Source organism: Emys orbicularis, chromosome 2 (genome assembly GCF_028017835.1).
Source record: "Emys orbicularis isolate rEmyOrb1 chromosome 2, rEmyOrb1.hap1, whole genome shotgun sequence".
NCBI classification, from domain to species: Eukaryota; Metazoa; Chordata; order Testudines; family Emydidae; genus Emys; species Emys orbicularis.
Window position 1 is genome coordinate 293731952 of NC_088684.1, and position 20428 is coordinate 293752379.

General features: G+C 53.0%; 1 protein-coding gene across 1 annotated transcript in view; it reads left to right on the forward strand.

Annotated features, from left to right (window-relative positions):
- The window catches only part of PTH1R (parathyroid hormone 1 receptor), a 173417-nt gene that overhangs the window by 78609 nt on the left and 74380 nt on the right, over positions 1–20428 (forward strand). The window contains exon 2 of the mRNA XM_065399658.1: positions 16994–17090. Coding sequence (XP_065255730.1) covers positions 16994–17090 — 97 coding nt within the window. The remainder of the gene's footprint in view (positions 1–16993; positions 17091–20428) is intronic.

Below are 20428 nucleotides of genomic sequence, written 5' to 3' on the forward strand. Positions count from 1 at the left end.
ACAGAGCCTTTCGGGGTACTCACTCATCTCGGCTTTCGAAGATAAGAGAGAAACAGCCAAGACAAATACAAATCTGCAGTGTCAGACCAACCTTCACCTCCTTTTATGGTGCTCCTGATGGATCAGCCAGTGGAAAACAGTCAGACTTCAGAAACCAACAAGGGAATCTCAACAACTAAAGGTCGTTCAGCGGTCTCGGTCACGTTTCCTACTCTTGTCAATGTCAGGAGTTAAGTGCTTTTGGAAACATCCCGGCTGTTCAAACAGATGTTACTAACTGCATCGTGATCTAAACCGGAATTACTTTAGCCTGAGGATTTCACTCTCCAGGCTTGGACCTTTCGGACACACGGTGCAGACGTATAGTGCTTGAGCTAAAGACATTTCTCCCTCCACAGGTGGCAGTAGTAGGCTGTTATCCTCTAGCCAGTCCGCCACAATGGCAAGATGTGTCATGCCCTTTGCCAGTGGGTTATACATGAGTCCTGAATGTTACTAAAGCTGATACCCAACGTTGTGACTGCATGGTTTCTATGCAACAAATCTATTGTGTAAATGCAGAGAAAACCTGTCTGCTTTGGTAGGGCCAGTGAGAAGCTGTGTTGAGTTTTTGTCAGCTGCAAACTACTCATTGCATAGCTTAGCACCCCCTAAGTCACTCCTGGGATGTAATCAAAACGCAGGCAATTTCTCTCTGAGTGCATCATTCCTAGGCAGGTTGAGCAGATGTTCCGACGCAACTTGTCCTGAGTCCATGGCCAAGCAATGCGCAATGAAGGCTGTAAAATGTTTACGTGCTTTGATAAACAATGTTTGCCTATCACAAAGCTCAGCGTCACCAAGCTTCGAAGGCACTAGCGTGGCAAGAAGACTGATCAATTGGGTTGCATCCATGCGGATCGTATCCAGGTGCCTGAGAGTGAGGAGCTTACCGAGCGTCCTCCTGCCTGCACGGAACTGCTCTCTTGTTACTGCATCAGCTCTCCAAGGAGACCAGGCCTGAGCCGATGTCAACAGTTGTGTGGGAGGTGGAGCAGAATCTGGCAAATAAAACCCAGCAGATCCTTTTTACCACACAACAAAACCCCAGGCAGGGCAGAGATTCATAGATTCCAAGGCCAGAAGGGACCATTGTGTTCATCTCGTCTGACCTTCCATATAACACAGGCCAGAGACCTGCCCCAAAATAATTCCCAGAACAGATCTGTTAGAAAAACATCCAGTCTTGACTTGAAAACTGTCAATGACCCTTGGTAAATTGTACCAGTGGCTAATTACCATCACCGTAAAACATTTAAGCCTTATTTCCAGTCTGAATTTGTCTAGCTTCAACTTCAAGCCATTGGATTGTGGTATATCTTTCTCTGCGAGACTGATGACTCCATTATTAAATATTTGTTCCCCATGTAGATACTTACAGGCTGCAATCATGATAACCCTTAGCCTTCTTTTTCTTGAGCTAAATAGATTGAGCTATTTGAGTCTATCGCTGTAAGGCGGGTTTTCTAATCCTTTATCATTCTTGTGGCTCTTCTCTGAACCTTCTCCAATTTATCAACCTCCTTCTTGAATTGCGGGCACCAGAACTGGACACAGGTTACAGCAGCGGTCACACCAGTGCCATATACGGAGGTAAAATAACCTCTCTACTCACACTCAAGATTCCCCTGATTATGCTCTTTTAGCCACAAAGTCACACTGGGAGCTCATGTTCAGCTGATTATCCACCACGACCCCCGCATCATTTTTAGAGACACTGCTTCCCAGGGTAGAGTCCCTCAGCTTGTAAAGATGGCCTGCATTCTTAGTTCCCAGATCTATACATTTACATTTAGCCGTATTAACACGCTTATTGTTGGCTTGTGCCAAGTTTACCAAGCGATCCAGATCTCTCAGAACCAATACCCTGCACTCTTCATTATCTGCACTCTTCCACTCCCCCAATGTTGGTGCTATCTGCAAGCTTTATCAGTGATGATTTTATGTTTTCATCCAGGTCAGTGATTAAATATATTAAATGGCCTAGGGCCAAGAACGGATCCCTGTGGGACCCCACTGGAAACACACCCGCTCCATGTTGTTTCCCCATTTTGAGACCTATCGGTTAGCCAGTTTTTAATCCTTTTGTCATGTGCCATGTTTTGATCAGTCCAGTTTTTTAAATCAAAATGTCGTGTGGTACCAAGTCAGGGCAGGATTTGCTGCCTCGGCTGTGATGTCTCCAAGGAGCTACCTTGTATGTTCTGCCTCCTGCAGCCCCTGTGCCAGAGTGCAACCCCCTGAGTCCTCTTGCTGGAGCAGAGGCAGCCGGCTGTGCCGGATCAGGTGAGGGATTGAGGATGTGGTCTAGAGAGTGGGATGAAACCATCAAATTCCCATATGCTTTTCAGCTGGGGGGGGCGGGTGAGCAGGGTTGGGAGGTGAGTGCACTGTCACTGCGCACCCCAAAGCATTCCCCTCTTCCTTTCCACCAACCGCCTCACCCTTCCTTTCCTTTCCTTTCCTTTCCTTTCCTAGGCCTAGGCTACACTAGCGTGGGGGTTCGAACTAAGATACGCAACTTCAGCTATGCTATTTGTGTAGCTGAAGTCGAAGTATCTTAATTCGACTTACCTGGCTGTCCTCACGGTGGCGAGTCGACCGCTGAAGCTCCCCCGTCGACTCCGCTTACTCCTCCTGCCGAGGTGGAGTACAGGTGTCGATTCGGGGATCGATTTATCGCATCTAGACGAGACGCGATAAATCAATCCCCGATCCGGCAGGTAGTATAGGTGTACCCCAAGTCTTTCCCCTCCTCCTTCGTCCCCCCCCGTTTCTTCTTCTCCCTGTCCTATCCCATCCTTTAATCCCTAGTTTTTAAATGACATTCTCCCCCTCTTCTTCTTGTAATGACTCCCCTCCCAGCCCGTCCACCAGTGGCATAGAGGGGAGAAAAATATGCACGTGCAAGGACAGAGTGTCATGGGTCATATGTCCTGCCCTAGCCCCAGGGCCGGTGCAAGGAAGTTTCGCGCCCTAGGCGAAACTTCCACCGTGCGCCCCAGCCCTGCGGCAGCTCCCCGCCCCCCCATCCGCCCTGAGGCGCCCCCCCCCCCCACGGTAGCCTCCCCCCCCGCCCTGAGGTGCCCCTCCCGCGGCAGCTCCCCCCGCCCGGGGAGCCGTGCGGCAGCTCCCCACCCCAGCTCACCTCTGCTCCGCCTCCTCCCTGAGCACGCCGCCCCCGCTCTAATTCTCTTCCCCTCCCAGGCTGGCAGCGCCAAACAGCTGATTGGCGCTGCAAGCCTGGGAGGTGGGAGAAGTGGAGCGGCGACCGCGCGCTCGGGGAGGGGGCGTAGGGACGCTGTAAAAAAAAATTGGGGGCACCGCTTTTTGCCGCCCCCAAATCTTGGCGCCCTAGGCAACCGCCTAGTTTGCCTAAATGGTAGCACCGGCCCTGCCTCGCCCCCCTTCCGGCCCCCACACAGTGCTGGAAGGGGCAGAACTGCCTCTCAGCCATGGGGAGATCATTCCTGTTATTGGTTTGTATTTCCACAGCACCCTGGAGCCCCGATCCCAGCGCAGGACCCCCGTGGGCACAAACCCAGATCAAAAAGAGCATCCGTGGCCCCAAAAGCCTGCCATGGAAGCGCAGGGAGTAATTGTCAGGAATCATTTCCATGCTGATGCACTCGGTGTGGACAATCCAACTGTGCCACGGGGTCTTCTCCGGCCCCTTGACCTCTCCCATTGACAAGGACAGAGTCTGGGGCCAGGATTTTTTCCCCGTTGCTCTCTTGCCTTTGTCCCCCACTCCTCCCTGGTCCGGAACCGCGCGTGGGCCATCGCTCAGCTCCCAGACCCCCTTGCCCTTCGCTCCTGGAAGCGGGGTGGCTGCTTAGCAACTGCAGCTCCAGCAGGGCCAACTGGCACGCCGGCTTTATTTATTTTAAACTCTTTCCAGCATGAACCTGACAGGAAATCGATCTCAAACCGCGTTCTTCATGATGGAAATAATGCCCGTGCATTGAAAACACAATCACACAAGGTGGACTAGCTGATCCCACCCCACCTGCCGCCGATCGGTTTGTGTTCGCAACAAATGCCACCGGGTTTGTTATTTTGCTTGGCTTTTCTTGCGGAGACTTGGGTGGAGAAAGAAAGAGAGAGTGGTGGGGGTGGAAGGTACCACCCCGTGCAGTAGCTAAAATTTCCAACCCAGTGTTGACAGCTCCTGTGATTTTACTGCACATCTTGGGATCTATTTTGCGTGAAGCCCTAGCTTCTGGAGTCAGGTGATTAAGCGAGATTTTCAGCTTGCATTTAAAAACAAAAGTAACTTTTTAGCCCCACTCGTGCAGAAGAAAAGTGACAAAAACTCTAAAGGTTCAAAAGCCACCGGGCAAATAAAAAGGACCCCAGATTTATTATTATTTGCATCTCCTGAAGCATTGGGTACTGGCCCCTCTCCGAAACAGGATGAGCCACTGGTCTGATCCAGTCTAGCAATTTGCACTCGGATATGCATGTCCTATCGAGGGTTGTACTGTAGAGGATTCTCCATCACTGGACAGTGTTAAATCATGATGGAGTATTTTCCTAACAGATCTGCTCTTGCACTTGAAGCAGGAATTAACACAGGGAGGTCCTATGGCCTGTGTGATGGAGCTCAGACTCTATTACCACAGTGGTCCCTTCTGGGCTCTGAGTCTGAATCTATGGATGGCACCATGTTTATTTTTTTTCTACATGTCCAGTTAGTTCAGTTTACAAGCAAAAAGAGGATTATGTTTTAAGAACCTCCTACCCTGCAGCCTTGACCTGGGAGCTGAGAGTCAAGCTGGGTTCTTTCCTTCAGGTGTGGCGTCCCTAGTAATAAAGGTTGCCAAGGGTAAATTTGTCCTCGGTGCTCCCCCATTGTTTCCAAACATCAGTGGGCTTGTTTTGGAGCTTAGTATACCATCTGTGACTGGCAGCAAGAAAAGAGGCCTGGTCTAGTAACTAGAGCACTGGGCTATGAGTCAGGAGATGTGGGTTCTAGTTCTGACTCTACTGCTGATCTGCTGGGGGGACCTCGGCCAAGACGTTTCACTGCCGCTCTCTTTTCTATGTAAGTGTAAGATCTTTGGTGCAGGGAATCAGGGCTTGTCTACACATACAGCACTGCAGCGGCGCCATTGCAATGTGTCTGGTGAAGACGCCCTATGCAGACGGGAGAGATCTCTCCCGTTGGCATAATAAAACCACCTCCGGAGCAGCGGTAGCTATGTCAGCAGGAGACGTTCTCTTCTCTTCTCTTCTCTTCTCCGACAAAGCGCCGTCCACATTGGTGCTTATGTCGATGTGACTTATGTTACACAGACGAGTGGGTTATTCACACCCGTATGGTTTATTTACCTGCCTGAGCAACACAAGTGATGCCGACATAAGCTGTGGTGCAGACATAGCCTCTGTCTTCCACTATGGCTACATCTACACTACAGGGGGGGGTCGATTTAAGATACGCAAATTCAGCTACGCGAATAGCTGAATTCGCGAATAGCGTAGCTGAATTCGACTTATCGCAGCCGACTTACCCCGCTGTGAGGACGGCGGCAAAATCGACCTCCGCGGCTTCCCGTCGACGGCTCTTACTCCCACCTTCGCTGGTGGAGTAAGAGCGTCGATTCGGGGATCGATTGTCGCGTCCTGACGGGACGCGATAAATCGATCCCCGAGAGGTCGATTTCTACCCGCCGATTCAGGCGGGTAGTGTAGACCAGGTGTATGAGTGTGGATCGTGTCTAGGCCAATGGGACCCCGATCTTGGTTGGGACTTTGAAGCGCTACTTGGTGGGTTCCCTCTCCCTTAGCTCCGCAGGGCTCACACAAGTACAAACCCCTCTTGGTGACTCATGTCAGCAGTTATGATTGCGTACCCACCGGAAGCAGACCTGCTGAGTTAGAGGTGGTAAAAAAATATCCATCTCAATTTTGGGGGAAACTTCTGCAGGAAATGTCCATTTTTGCTAAATGTTTTGTTGAAAACATTTTCCCCTGAACCCAAAATTCTTCACACACACACCCCACCTCCCTCACAAAAAGAATCTAACATTTTTCATGGCCGGGGGTCGGATTCCTGGCTAGTTCTGCTGCTGAGTGAATACAAGTTCATTTCTACAATCATTTGTTAAGAGTATAACAACACTTGAAGTCACTGCACGTCTTTACTGATTGGATGGGCTGGGGCTGGGAAAGGGTACCTCTCACCTGCAGCCAATGATGGAATTGGTTGATGGAGTTGACCCAGCCAATCAGCTGCGACAGAGCTAGGCTTTGAACCCGTTCCCAAGATGTCATCCGCTGCCTTTAACACAAAGCCACCCTCCTTCAGTCCCCCCGCCCCGGTGTGGTACATAAGTTGCTTTGTATCACTGGAGAATACGGTCGTGTTTAATCCTGAGGGATGCAGAGAATAGGTTGCACGGGACAGACACGTGCCTGCAAAAGTGGACAGGGCATGAGACAACGAACAACAAGTCCAGTGCACAAGGGCACCAGGAGAGCGCTTCCATCGGCTTCAGTGGGAGACGCAGACATGCAGGGACGGTATAATCAGCCCTGGTCCACATGCCGCGTGCTTCACCCAATTCCCTCTTTACCAAGCACGGCCCAGATCCTCAGCTGGTGTCAATCTGCCCTGGTCAGTTAGCACCACGGAAGTTATGCTGGTTTACATCAGCTGATGCTGCTGGCCCCAGATCTAAACGCAAACACAAAGGAGCTTGGGAACAGTGAACCCCTTAGCCCTCGGCGATGTAGGAGATCCTGAGACACGGCCGATGATCTCTGCTGTTGTAGAGCTCCGGGCAGCATCTGCTCCAGCAAGAGACACCAGCCGTGAGCTGATGTGCCGATTCTCCTTCTCCGTTGCGGCCTCCGCCCAGCTGCTCCAAAGGGCTGAGATAGAACCTCACCGGGCTTGGCTTGTTGATGGCCTCTCCCGCCACGCCCTGCCATCCCAGCGATGGACCTTCTCAGGCTCCTCCACACCAGATAGCTCCCGACCTCTGGCTTCGTCGGAGCCAGCCCGGTCTCCGGGCCGCAGAAACTGGCCCGGACCTGCATTCAACGCACAAGGCGGCGGCATTTGGACCCGGCGAGGGGATAGCACCTGATCTGAAGTCAGTGGAAAAGCTGCCGTTGCCCTCAGTGAGCTTTTGATCAGGCGCTTAGAACCTGACCCGTGGTGACATTACTGCACCCTGGATGCACCCCTCATTGGCTAGCCTGCCGCATTCTCACTCTGATCGGATCCACCTCTGGGTTTGTTTCTTTTTTGTAATTACCAGCACAAATTGTTTAATTTCCCCCTCTGCTCCAGGAAAACAATTAGTCGTGGCCCGGACAGCACGTCCCCCACAGCCCCTTGTATCGGTACAGTAAGCCGTCGCAACGTTTCAACCGTAACCAGGAATCTATTTGCTTTTGGCTCCTTTTCTGACCCGCTGCCAGGGCAGTTTCACAAAAAGGATAGTGTTATTTCTGAAAATGAGTCCCATAAACAAGGATGAATATGACCTCTCCGCTGAGACTTGGGGTTTACTTTAGTGGCTGGGAGATCGGCCAATGAAATGGAAATACCAGAAAACATTATCATAATTACCCCATGGCCTCCTCTGGGGGCAAGGAAAACCTTTTTATTTTACAGGCTCTGGACAGAATCACTATCTAGCCCTCCTCCGCCTAACCCTCTTCCTGCTGGGCCTTTCTGCATGTTGCTAACACCGAAACGATTCCTCGATCCTTCCCTGCAGGCAACTTTTTGGCTAAAAGGAGGTGACGTGAAGCCAAGAGGTGAAAACCATTGACAGGGGAAAAAATACCAGCAGTTGTCATCTTGATTGCAAGGTGTTAGGAGCCATATGAGTTGCCCAGGCCTGTTCCCTCCCACACTACCTTGTGTAGAGTGACCAGATGTCCTGAGTTTATAGGGACAGTCCTGATTTTTTTAATATAGGCTCCTATTACCCCCCCATCCTGATTTTTCTGGTCCTAACTCTGAGTCATAGAATATCAGGGTTGGAAGGGACCTCTGGAGGTCATCTAGTCTAACCCCCAGACAGATTTTTACCCCAGATCCCTAAGTGGCCCCCTCAAGGATTGAACTCACAACTCTGGGTTTAGCAGGCCAATGCTCAAACCACTGAGCGATCCCTCCCCCTGTCATCCTTGGCTTTGCATTCATCCTGAGTACAGGAGGGTCTGCGCTTGAGCAGGGGGCTAAGGATGTTTTTTGCCAGGGGAGTGAAGTGCAAACGTTAGTCCCTACACTCGCCTGGTTAACTGTCGGCCCATATTGTCCCCTGAGGTGGCCTTAACTGCAGCTAAGCTCCTGAGGTCCGCAGGACTAGAGCTGGACTCCTGCAAAGATCTTAGCACCACTCCACCTCCCGGTTCTGCAAACCTCCACTTGCGTCCAGGCCATGTGCCTTTCAATGCAGTTGCCCTTGGTGTGCATCCCTTGTGTAGGCGGGTGATGCTGCTATTTGCAACCAGGCGGCTTACATCTGCCAGGAGCCGACTCCCGGCTGGATCTCCGGATAGCTTCTTAAGGATACTCAGTGGATGTCCACCACTGGCTATGGTCTCGCGTCACAGAAGCTTTTGGCTGATGGGAACTGGGTTAAGATCTCTGGGTGCGAATCATGGCTTATCCCAGTTTATCCCATCGCTCCTCCGGGATTGCACTGGGGCAGCTCTGGCAGTAGATAGTGGTCACTAACTGGCTGTGGTTGGTGCAGTTCTGCGGTATAGACAAGGTGAGGGATTTGGAGTCTTTCCTTTCTTCTTCTTAGCGTATGCGCAACGTGCCTCAGGTGTCAGCTGACTAGGATTCAACTCCAAATTTGGTTCCCTGGTTGGATCATTAGCTTCCCTGGCGTGGCCTGGGTACTGATGGGGAGTGTGACGTGAATGCTGATCCATGGCCCCCATCTTTCCTTTGAAGCCCTGAGGCACAACTGTAGGTGCAAAGTAGCGAGTGCTGAAGAGCAGAATCTAGGTCAGGGGTGGGCAAACTTTTTGGCCCAGGGGCCACGTCTGGGTATGGAAATTGTATGGTGGGCCATGAATGCTCACAAAATTGGGGGTTGGAGTTCAGGGGGGTGAGAGCTCCAGCTGGGGGTGCAGGCTCTGGGGTGGGGCTGGGGATGAGGGGTTGGGGGTGCAGGAGGGTACTCCGGGCTGGGACCAAGGGGTTCGGAGGGCGGGAGGGGGATCAGGGCTGGGGCAGGGGGTTGGGACATGGGAGGGGGTCAGGGGTGCAGGCTCTGGGGGGTGCTTACCTCAAGCAGCTCCCAGAAGCAGCGGCATGCCCCCCTCCGGCTCCTACGCGGAGGCGCAGCCAGGCGGCTCTGCGCGCTGCCCAGCCCACAGGCACCACCCCTGCAGCTCCCATTGGCCATGGTTCCCTGCCAATGGGAGCTGCGAGGGCGGCAGTTGGGGCAGGGGCAGCGTGCGGAGCCCCCTGGCTGCTCCTATGCATAGGAACCAGAGGAGGGACACGATGCTGCTTCCGGGAGCCTCACAGAGCAGGGCAAGCCCCGGACCTGGCTCTCTGGCGGGAGCTTGAGGGCTGGATTAAAATGTCTGGAGGGCCGGATGTGGCCCCCGGGCTATAGTTTGCCCATCCCTGATCTAGATGCAGGTGCAGGAAAAGGAGGGTCATCTATGATCGGAAGAATGTAGCTACTGCAGCAGGAGGCAGTGTGGCCTAGCAGACAGTGCACTAAGTTGGGATTTCAGGAAACTTGGGTTCTATGCCTAGCTCTGACCTGGTGGGTAACCTTGGACCTGCTCTTGGCCTCAGTTTCCCTGTTGTAAAAAGAAGATTGTGATACTGACCTTGGTTGTAAAAGCATGTTGCAATCTGCTGATGAAAAGAGCTGGGTACTATTATGTGTATATGGGTGTCTCAGTGTAACTAACGGCTTCGTGTGTTGAGCTTCCCCGCCTGTGCCCGCTCCACAGAGGATGAGAGTTTGTCACAAACTGAGCTCAGCCTGGAATGCTTTGAGCTCTGGAGGTGCCCAATTTGATCCTGGCATGGGCCAATATGGAGCTGTGGCAGCAGCAGCACGTTCGTGATGGAATGTGATTCTGCGTTTGGGTCAGTGCTACCCACAGGAAATGCCCTGTGTGTGACTGGCTCTTAGTCTGCCGTTAAACTCAACGCCCATGTACCTCCTCTGAGAGGCCAAGAGACAAGGAGAAGGCCATGTATCTCCAGTGACTGCACTGGCTTACGGCTGGTCGAGCTGGTTGCATTCGTGTAACGATTGCCTCTCTAGCTGTAGGTCTTTGCTGGGGCAGAACCATTCCAGAATCCCCCCACCCTGCCCTCTGTTTTACAGATGGGGAACTGAGGCACAGAGCAGTCCAGCAGGCTTTTTGGGGGGGGCCTCAGGGGTCTCAAATTGGGCAGTCAGAATGGAGGCCACTCAAAACCAGTGGCTCCTTTGCAGACTTTAGTAAGAATCCTTATAGCCCAAACCGCAGCACTTCTGAAAATAAAGCCGCTTGTCTTGAACAGTGAAGGTCATTCACCACTGGGACACGTTGCTCAGGGTCGTGGGGATTGTCCGCCACTGCCAATTTCTAAATCAAGATTGGATCGAAAATATCTGCTTCAGTTCAAACAGGGGAAGTCTGATGGCCTGTGCTGTACAGGAAGTCTGACTAGGTGATCACTATGGTTCCTTCTGGCTTCATTGTCAATGAACATATATAATCTACTAATGCACCTATATAATCTATTAATTTTATGTAGGTGTCTAACTTTAGGGGCACTCTGATTTGAAAATTTTGGCCTACTGGCTGCTAATCTCTTTAGCGGGGCCATTCTCAAATATTTTGGGACCAGAATTTAGGCATGCTCATCAAAAAGGAAGTCTCACCAAACCCACTGTGACTACATACATATGTTGCCATAGATTTGATCGGATTGCAATGAGAACAGGTCTGGTTCTTTATTTCGATCTTCTATTGTCATGCCGGAAGCATGTTGTCTAAGTGCAAGAGAAGCAGGAAGTGAAAGTGACAAGCAAATAGCAGGAGAAAGTCAGCAATTTAGTTTCACGATCCAAATGGAAGGCACGGATGGTTTTGTGGTGAGGCACTGGACAGTGGTGTTGCCAACGCTTGTGATTTTACCAGGTGTTTCCCAATAGTTGATGTTTGCCTTAAAGCCCCAGCCTCTGGAGTCATGTGATTCCCTGAGAATCTGAGCTATCATTCTGAAAAAAAAAAGTACGTTTCTAGCCTTTGTGGTAGTGGAGAAAAGCTGAAAAATGTGACCTTGGTGCACCCTATGGGATCAACCCCCAAAGACATATCAAATAAATGCCCAAAGTCTTTTTTTGTTTGTTTTTACTCTCAATTTTTGAAGAGATCTCATGATTTTGGGGGCCTGATGCATGATTTTTGAAAGCTTGGGGTTGGCAAGACTGGGACTGGGATGCAGAAAATCTGCGTTCAGTTCCCAGCTCTGCCGCAGGCATCCTGTGTGAGTGTGGGCGAGTCACTTAACTGTGCTGTGCCTTAGTTCCCCTTCTGCAAAAGGGGGATAATAGAGTTTCATGTTTATGTCTTGTCTATTTAGACTGTAAGTTCTTCTGGGCAGGGACTGTGTCTTGCTATGATACATTAGGGGCTTAGCACAGTGGGGCGCTGATCTCGACTGGGGCCTCTAAGACACCAAATACAACAAATAATGCTAATCAGAGAGAAGAAAAGAAATAAATAAGCAACCATCTTAAGCAGTGAGAAGCAAATTAGATTTGTGCGTCTCCTGCCCAGTTTAAATCATCATCTAAAGTGACACTAGGAACAGGGTCAGCGAATTTTAAACGTACAGGGCCAGATTCTGCTGTAACACCACTGGTTTTGCTGGAGTCACTTTAGGTTTACACAGGTGTAGCTGAGAGCAGTACCTGACCCAGGACTATTATGTTTCCCGGGTAATGATGCTTCAAATGCAGACTAGCCAACCACCTGGAAAGAGATGCCTTTACTTTGCATTCACGTCAAGGCTGTTTTGATAGCATCTTATGAGGAAGGATTTTACTGTGGATTTTATCCTCTCTAATCTGGTCTAGCTTGCCCTGTCTGTCTAAGGGTTCTCTATTGCACCCATCACTGTAGAATTTAAGATCTACACAGGGGGAGGGATAGCTCAGTGGTTTGAGCGTTGGCTTGCTAAATTCACTGTGGTGAGTTCAATCCTTGAGATGGCTATTTGGGGCAAAAATCTGTCTTGGCATTGGTCCTACTTCAAGCAGGGGGTTGGACTAGATGACCTGATATTCTATGATTTGATTTACATGTCTAAGGCCCCTGGTGGTTCATGGAGCTTTCTGCTTTTCTCCCTTCCTTGCATATGGGATAAACATCTATTTATTTATTTATGTTTATTCTCCCCTACCATCCTCCATCATCCTGAATCTGATGGAAATGCTCTATTGAAAGGGAAGATTCTGTGTCATACATTATGTATGGCCAGACTGTGGATCACGCCGAGCTTCAAAACCAATGTGTATAAAAGCCCGTGCAAGCTTTACTATTTATGTTGCAGTAGCGCCTAGATACCGCAGTTGAGATCAGGACCCCATTGTGCTAGGTGCTGTACAAACACGTAACGAGAGACACTCCCTGCTTGTCTGAATAGACAAAGAGGTAGAGCTGGGCAGGAAATGGTTTCCCCATCCTGGGAAAATATTTGAGATTTTGAAAGCTTTTCCCAGCCCTAATCAGGACAAAATGTCAAAATCTCAAAAATGATCAGGAGCCACCAAATGGAATTTTTTTTTTCCGTTCGGATCAGGCGAAATGTTTCATTTGGTCATTTTGAAACAATTCATTTATATTTCAACCATTATTTTTTAACGATTTGTTTCTATCGTTAGCTCAAACTTCTAAACGAAAAGTCATTTCAGACGGGGAAACGGGGCTTTTCCATTTAGATGTCAAAAATGAGATGTTTTGACAATGGCAGAACTTCTCCCCCCCCCCCCGCCCCCTCACATTTTCAAGTTGGGAAATTCCTCAACACCGACCCTTTCCCATGCACGGTTTTGGTTTTGATGACTCACTATTTTCCCATGGGAAAACAGTTCGCCGAAAAATTCCCAACCGGCCCTACACAGAGGGAAAGGGATTCACCCAAGGCCAAACGTACGCAGGCAACTAGCCCAGGCGGCCCCCTGAAAGATGCCATGACGCATCCCCGTCCTGATCTCCTGCCTGCTGGTGCCTCTCCAGGTCCTGCACCTCTCCTGCCCCCTGCAGTTCGAATGGTGCTTGTTCACCCACCTCATCCCAGGTCAGAAGGCTTCCGAGCTGTCTCCAGCAGGGGACAGCCCTTCTGGGGCATGCATGCGACACCTCGGGCCGGCCTCCGGGACGCACTGGCACAGGAGCCTGGCTGAATGGCAGGAAGACAATCTTTGTTTTTGCTCACATGAAAATGCGCACTGGGGTGGGGATCCGGGTGCAGACTGCTCCCCGGATTCTAATCACAGCTCCATTCTGCACCAAGGCACTCTGGCGGCAGGGCCCAAAGGGAAGGGGCTATTCCGGGTAGCCAGGATGCTGCAGGCTGGGCTGGGTCAGGCTTGGCAGCGGGCACACGCAGGAGGAACCCAGCCTCCTGGGTGCAAAGTTTACAGGCTCGGTTTCCTGAGCCCTCCGGACTTCGGGGGCAGGGGCTGGCAGCCCGGCTGTCAATGTTTGTTCTTGGATTTTGGATGGGATGTTGATTGAGGCAGGTGCCATGTGGCCCAGGGCCTGCCTGAGGAAGCTGAAATAGCACAGCATGAATGGGGGCAGCTCGTGGGATTTAAAGGGGCAGGAGTCCTCCATATTTTTAACTCCTTTGGTATTCTGAAGCATGGGAGGGGGAGGGGTTGGAAGGCTGGAATCTCAGCTCAGCTGTTCCCTGGTGTTATATTTATCTGTGTCCCTGTATTTAAGTATTACTCAATGGGATTTTTTTTAATAGCTTCGTCCCTCCATGCTGTGGACTTTGGTGTCCTGCCCTAGAAATCCCTCCCTTTCTGTGTGTGTGTGTGTGTCTAGCTCTCTTTGGTCTCTCTGCAAGATCTCGAGACAGTTGCACGTGGCGTCTCAGAATGGATCAATGGGGATTCTAATTATGGAGCAAGAATAAATATATCTAGGGACCGGCGAGGAAGCCACAGGTGGCTGGGATAACAGTCTAATAGACTGTAGAGCAGGCATGGTGGACGCGCTGGTGTTCCTCTGCCGGATGGGATCAGAATTGCTCAACTGTGTGTCCTCTGCCCCATACTGTTTAAGATGGGATTTTCAAAGCAGCCTAGTCTATCCAAGGCACTTACACAGCCCCTGTTACTGCAGGATCTCAGCATCTCACAAGCTTTAATGTACTTGCACTCACAGTTCCCATGTGAGGCAGGGCTGTGTTATTATCCCCATTGTACAGATGGGAAACTGAGGCACAGAGAGGCTAAGTGACATGCCCAAGGTCTTACAAGTGGTCTGTGGCAGGGGAGGGCTTTGACCCAGACCTCCCAAGTCCTAAGCCAATGTCCTGCACACCGGACCAGCCTCTTAAACACACAGGTGCCCCATCAGTTCCTTTGAAAATCTCCCCTTAGCTGCTTTGTCTCTAATTCACTGATCCTCCCACTACCCCGTCCCCATCCCTGGATAGGATGGAACGGCAGCTCCCCGCTTTGCATGCTGTGCGATGTGCGGGTGAATGCAGATCCTCAGGCCGTAGAATCCTCGCATGCTTCACCAGCTTTTTCGCCTTCCTCTGCAGCGTGGGGCACGGGTCACTTGCTGGAGGATTCTCTGCACCTTGAGGTCTTTAAACCATGATTTGAGGACTTCAATAGCTCAGACATAGGTCAGGGGTTTGTTACAGGAGTGGGTGGGTGAGATTCTGTGGCCTGCGTTGTGCAGGAGGTCAGACTAGATGATCATAATGGCCCCTTCTGACCTTAAAGTCTATGAGCTGAGACCTTTCTTAAGCTCACTCGTGTTACTTCCGCCTCGTCTTCCTTTCTGCTACTGGGAAAAACTCAAGCTCTGAACACTGCTGGGCTGCTACAGGTCAGGATCCTCGGGGAAAGGGAATGGACTGGCCACAGGGGCGTCGGAACGGGGGGGCCAAAGGGCCATGGCCCCTCCCATTTTTGCCATGGGCCCGGCCCCCTGCCCCTCCTCTTCCCCCCAAGGCCCCGCCCCCAGAAGCTGGAGACCGGCCCACGTATGAGTGGCCCAGGGAGCCCAGGCAGCTGTGGGGAGCTGTGGACCCTTCGCCTGCCCTGGGCAGGAGGCCGGGGAGTGGGGGGCGGGGATACAGGCTGGGGACTGCTCTCGCCCTCCCAGCTCCCCGACTTCAGCTTCCGGCTTGGCCGGCGGGGGGGCCTTGGGTGGAAGAAAAGGGGCAGGGGTAGGGCCATGGAGGGGACAGGGCCTCGTGCCCCCCTCGCTCCCCAGTATTACGAAGATTCCATCGCCCCTGACTGGCAAGCATTTAAGCTCAATTAGGCAAATTCACCCTGATGTCCTATGAAAAAGAAATTTAGCCCAGGACATGTAACACTGCTGCCTACAAGCCCATGAGCTGGGCGGGAGAAGCGTTTGTCAAGCTGATCCTATGGACATTAGTTGAGGTGAAATGCGATGGATAGAATTGTATCATGTCAGCTTAACCTCTGGGGATGGTCCAGCAGGCCCAAAGCTTCAGGCTTTGGCACATGTGCTAGATTCCTGTTGGAAGGAGAGGTCCACTGCGGACGCTAAGATGCTTGGTGCTGGAATGGGTCACCTAGGAGGTTGTGGAATCCCTGTCACTCGAGGTTTTTAAGAACAGGTTGGACGCAGGATGGCTCAGGGATGGGTCTAGGTTTCCTTGGTCCTGCCTCAGTGCAGGGAGATAGAGTAGACAGGAGCGCCGCCAGCTTTTCTGCCGCCCTAGGTGGCGGAAGGTCCCGCCCCGAAATGCTGCCCCCCACAGAGGCGGCGGAAGATCCCGCCGCCGAAATACTGCCGCGGTCGCCGCCCCACAAATTGTAGCGCCCTAGGCGACCGCCTAGGTCGCCTAATGGGTTGCGCTGGCCCTGAGAGTAGAAGAAGACCTCTCGAGGTCCCTTCCAGCTCTACGTTTCTCTGATTCCATGTCTTTCATCTGTGCAGATCCGTGGTGGACTCCTCCTTAAGTGAAGCTCAAGAGGGGTTCTTTGCTCCCTCCTCTCAGCCCCTCGCACAGATATTGGCCCACCCAGCACAATATTAGCTAACATTGGCCATCTCTGCTCACTACTAGAATTTCCACTAGGGCCGGCCCAGTGTACCACTGCTATTGTTACCGGAGCGAGCTAGATCAAAGCTACCTCGGGTCTGTCTACACAGGCTCCAGTGTAGACAAATACACCCTAACTTTCCAAGCTGCCCTGACTAAAGAAGGATGCATACGGCTCAGGAGCAGAGCAGAGAAGGGATTGCAGCTTGGTTCCTCCCCAGCTCGCCCCTCGGGGGCAAGTAGTGGATTGGCCATGACTTGCCGGCGGGACTGGCTGCCTCTCTAAATGAGACGCTGTCGCTCACACCAAAGTTAGGGGTGAAATGCCGCAGACTGCGTTATTGCAGGAGGTCAGGCCACATCATCCTGATGGTCCCTTCTGGCCTTGCAGCCTTGTTCTGGGGAGGAAGTAAATTACTCCACCTCGTTCCCCTGCGTGCCCAGCCAGCTGGAGAAGATGGAGGCAAGGACGCAGGACTCTCTGAGCACTTGCTTACAGCAGGGAGAAGCCTCTGCTCTCTCCACAAGCCTCAGCCTGACTCACAATCAGAGCAGTGAGGGGAACGTAACAAGGGCCTGGTGAGGGGCGCCGGGGATGCGCAGAGCGTCAGTCCCCGGGGCAGCCTGTTCGAGCTCAGTGCTCCGTCTGTGGCCGCTGACATACCATGTGCCTCTGTCTCCCTGCAGGTGGATGCTGACGATGTCATCACCAAAGAGGAGCAGATCTTCCTGCTGGTAAAAGCCAAGTCCAAGTGCGAGCGCCACCTGAAAGTCAAGATGCACGGTGAGTGTCCGCGGCGGCGGCTGGGCGTGGGAGCCGAGCGCAGGCACGTCGCACGCGGGCTGTCCCCGGCGAACGGGCCTGGCTTGGATCAGCGTCTCTTTTCCACTCGCTTTCTATGTCAGGCTGCTAACCGCTGCCAGATGCAGGAGGGGGCGGGGAGAAAACGCTCTCCTGTGAGTGACTACATCTCTGGCCGGCCTGGAGTTCACAGCTGGGAATTATTGGAGCGCTGGCTGCGTGCTGAGGCAGCATCCCACCCAGCTAGGGCTGCACACGCTTCCTGGCCCCCCATCGCGCTCCAACCACACATGGGGTACGGAGGAACTAGCCCCCCCATATCACACAAATAGACACGCCCCCCCACACACACACACCTTGCAGTGCTGCAGGGCCTACAGCCCCGAGATCACCCGCTGGCAAAAGCCTTCAGCGCCTGAGAGCAAGGAGCGATTCAGGAGCAGATGCAGCCAGACATCTGGCCTTCTATGCAGCCCACTGTGGCAAAGCCTCCCTCACGGAGACATCAAAAACCAGCTCTCTCTTTAGTTCAGGCCTCCACCTTTCCGTCAGCCAACTCCCCAACCCCCATTCTCTGTACCTCCCCCTCCACTGCCCAATTAACACCTCGTTAAGCAGCACACCTGCTTTACCCTGGTGCTCCCGCCCCAGGAGACCACTGCATTTGGTGGAATCTTAACACACTGCATTGCTATTTGAAGAATATTGCAGCAGATTTTTAACCTCCTACCATGAGACCACTGCCCTGTGCATGGACCTCCCATTGCCCAGCACTTGCGATCTAACCCCCGTCAGACTGCTGGTGTGCAGAGCCCGCGGCCTAGCGTGTCTCGTTGTTTCCTGGTAGCCTCCCACCTGTCTGCAGCCACCTGTTGCCTCTTGTCTTAGGCCTGGTCCACACTACCCCCCCACTTCGGACTAAGGTACGCAGTACCTTATTAACGTAGCTGAATTCGAAGTACCTTAGTCCGAACTTACCGCGGGTCCAGACGCGGCAGGGAGGCTCCCCCGTCGATGCCGCGTACTCCTCTCGCCAAGCTGGAGTACCGGCGTCGACGGCGAGCACTTCCGGGATCGATTTATCGCGTCTAGACAAGACGCGATACATCGATCCCAGAACACCGATTGCCTGCCGCCGGACCCGGAGGTAAGTGTAGACGTACCCTTAGATTGTCAGCTCTTTGGCGCGGGGACTGTCTTTGTTGTGTGTTTGGACAGCGCCTAGCACAGGACTAGGGCTCCTTGGTGCGATGGTCATACACGTCATAGTAATAACAATGAATAACGAATACATAAGACAGCCTCTCCCTCCAAAAGTCTAGAGAAGACTTCACTGGAAAACATCTGCCAATCTAGAAAAGCGCTCCACTCCAGCCATCTAGAGCAGATGTGACCATCGAGAGCTCCCTTTGCAAGCTCGAGGAGGGTCTGATCAGCGGGATGGGGTGTAGGCCCTTTCTAGCAGGAACGAAAGACTGGAGCCTCCATTCTGTTAGCCGAGGGAAAGGAACTGCTTGGCCGCGGCTGCGGAAGCAGAGCTCTGCGAACGCGGCCTTTGCATTCAGCAGGTTTGTCGGCTCCTTCTCTTCTTTACTGTAAGGGACTCCCGTGTCTGTGTTCAGTGTGCAGCAGTACCGCCTGGGGTGCACATTCTGCATCGAGGGCGCTTGTCAGCTAGGTGGAGGCGCTCAGTCTGTGACCCGCTACCTCACTAGAGGCTCAGAGCACGAGCAGCGCACAGTTCTCTTTGTCAGAGCGATGCACTGGAATCTGAGTTGTCGAAGGCCTCCTGAAACTTGCAGCCAAGCAGAGGGTTGGTTAACTGGGGGTGGGGCCCGACCTGCAGCCTCATTTGTACTTAGCGCTGTTGTCTTTCCAATCAACTGCCCTTAAGAACATAAGAACGGCCATACTGGGTCAGATCAAAGGTCCATCTAGCCCAGTGTCCTGTCCTCCAACAGTGGCCAGTGCCAGGTGCCCCGAAGGGAATGCACAGAACAGGTAATCATCAAGTGATCCAGCCCCTGTCGCCCATTCCCAGCTTCTGGCAAACACTTGCGTGCAAGGCAACAACCCCGGTCAATCCGGAAAGGACGTAATCCAGTCTTTGGATAGTCAAAAGTTTCCCATAAGTTTGAGAGGCTGCACGATCCAGTGGAGAGTGCACTGAACTGGGAGACAGGGGACATTGGCTCTGCTGCTGGCATGGGTGGGGCAGGGTGTGCGCTGTGGGGCTGTGCTGAGACGGGGACGCTGACAGCACAGGGGCTGGTGCGGCCGGGTGTGCGCAGTGGGGCCGTGCTGAGACAGGGAAGCTGACAGTGCAGGGGTTGCTGGGGCTGGGTGTGCGCAGTGGGGCTGTACTGAGACGGGGACGCTGACAGCACAGGGGCTGGTGGGGCCGGGTGTGCGCAGTGGGGCTGTACTGAGACGGGGACGCTGACAGCACAGGGGCTGGTGGGGCCAGGTGTGCGCAGTGGGGCTGTGCTGAGACGGGGATGCTGACAGCACAGGGGCTGCTGGGGCCAGGTGTGCACAGTGGGGCTGTGCTGAGACAGGGGCGCTCACAGAGCAGGGGCTGGTGGGGCAGGGTGTGCGCAGTGGGGCTGTGCTGAGACAGGGACGCTCATAGAGCAGGGGCTGGTGGGGCAGGGTGTGCGCAGAGGGCCCGTGCTGAGATGGGGATGCTGACAGCACAGGGGCTGGTGGGGCCAGGTGTGCGCAGTGGGGCTGTGCTGAGACAGGGACGCTCATAGAGCAGGGGCTAGTGGGGCAGGGTGTGCGCAGTGGGCCCGTGCTGAGATGGGGATGCTGACAGCGCAGGGGTTGTTGGGGCTGGGTGTGTACAATGGGGCCGTGCTGAGACGGGGACGCTGACAGCACAGGGGCTGGAGGGGCCGGGTGTGCGCAGTGGGGCTGTGCTGAGACAGGGATGCTCACAGGGCAGGGGTTGGTGGGGCAGGGTGTGCGCAGTGGGGCCGTGCTGAGACGGGGACGCTGACAGCGCAGGGGCTGGTGGGGCCAGGTGTGTACAATGGGGCCGTGCTGAGACAGGGATGCTGAACATAGGGCTCTGCCATTTGTTCTCTACAAATCCCTTAGTGCCAGGCCTCCCCGATCTTGTGATTAACCATCCCCTCATCGGCTATTTTGTCCTCCCGTTTGCCCTCGGCATGACTGTGATGTCTGAGGGGGGCATGTGCGCAGAAGACTCGGGGATAGGTGACCCTGCAGGGCTGCAAACAAGGATGCTATTGACTCTCATTTGCAATAAATAGCTTTGGGAGGACAATGCTCCTTTGCAGAGGCCTATATATAGT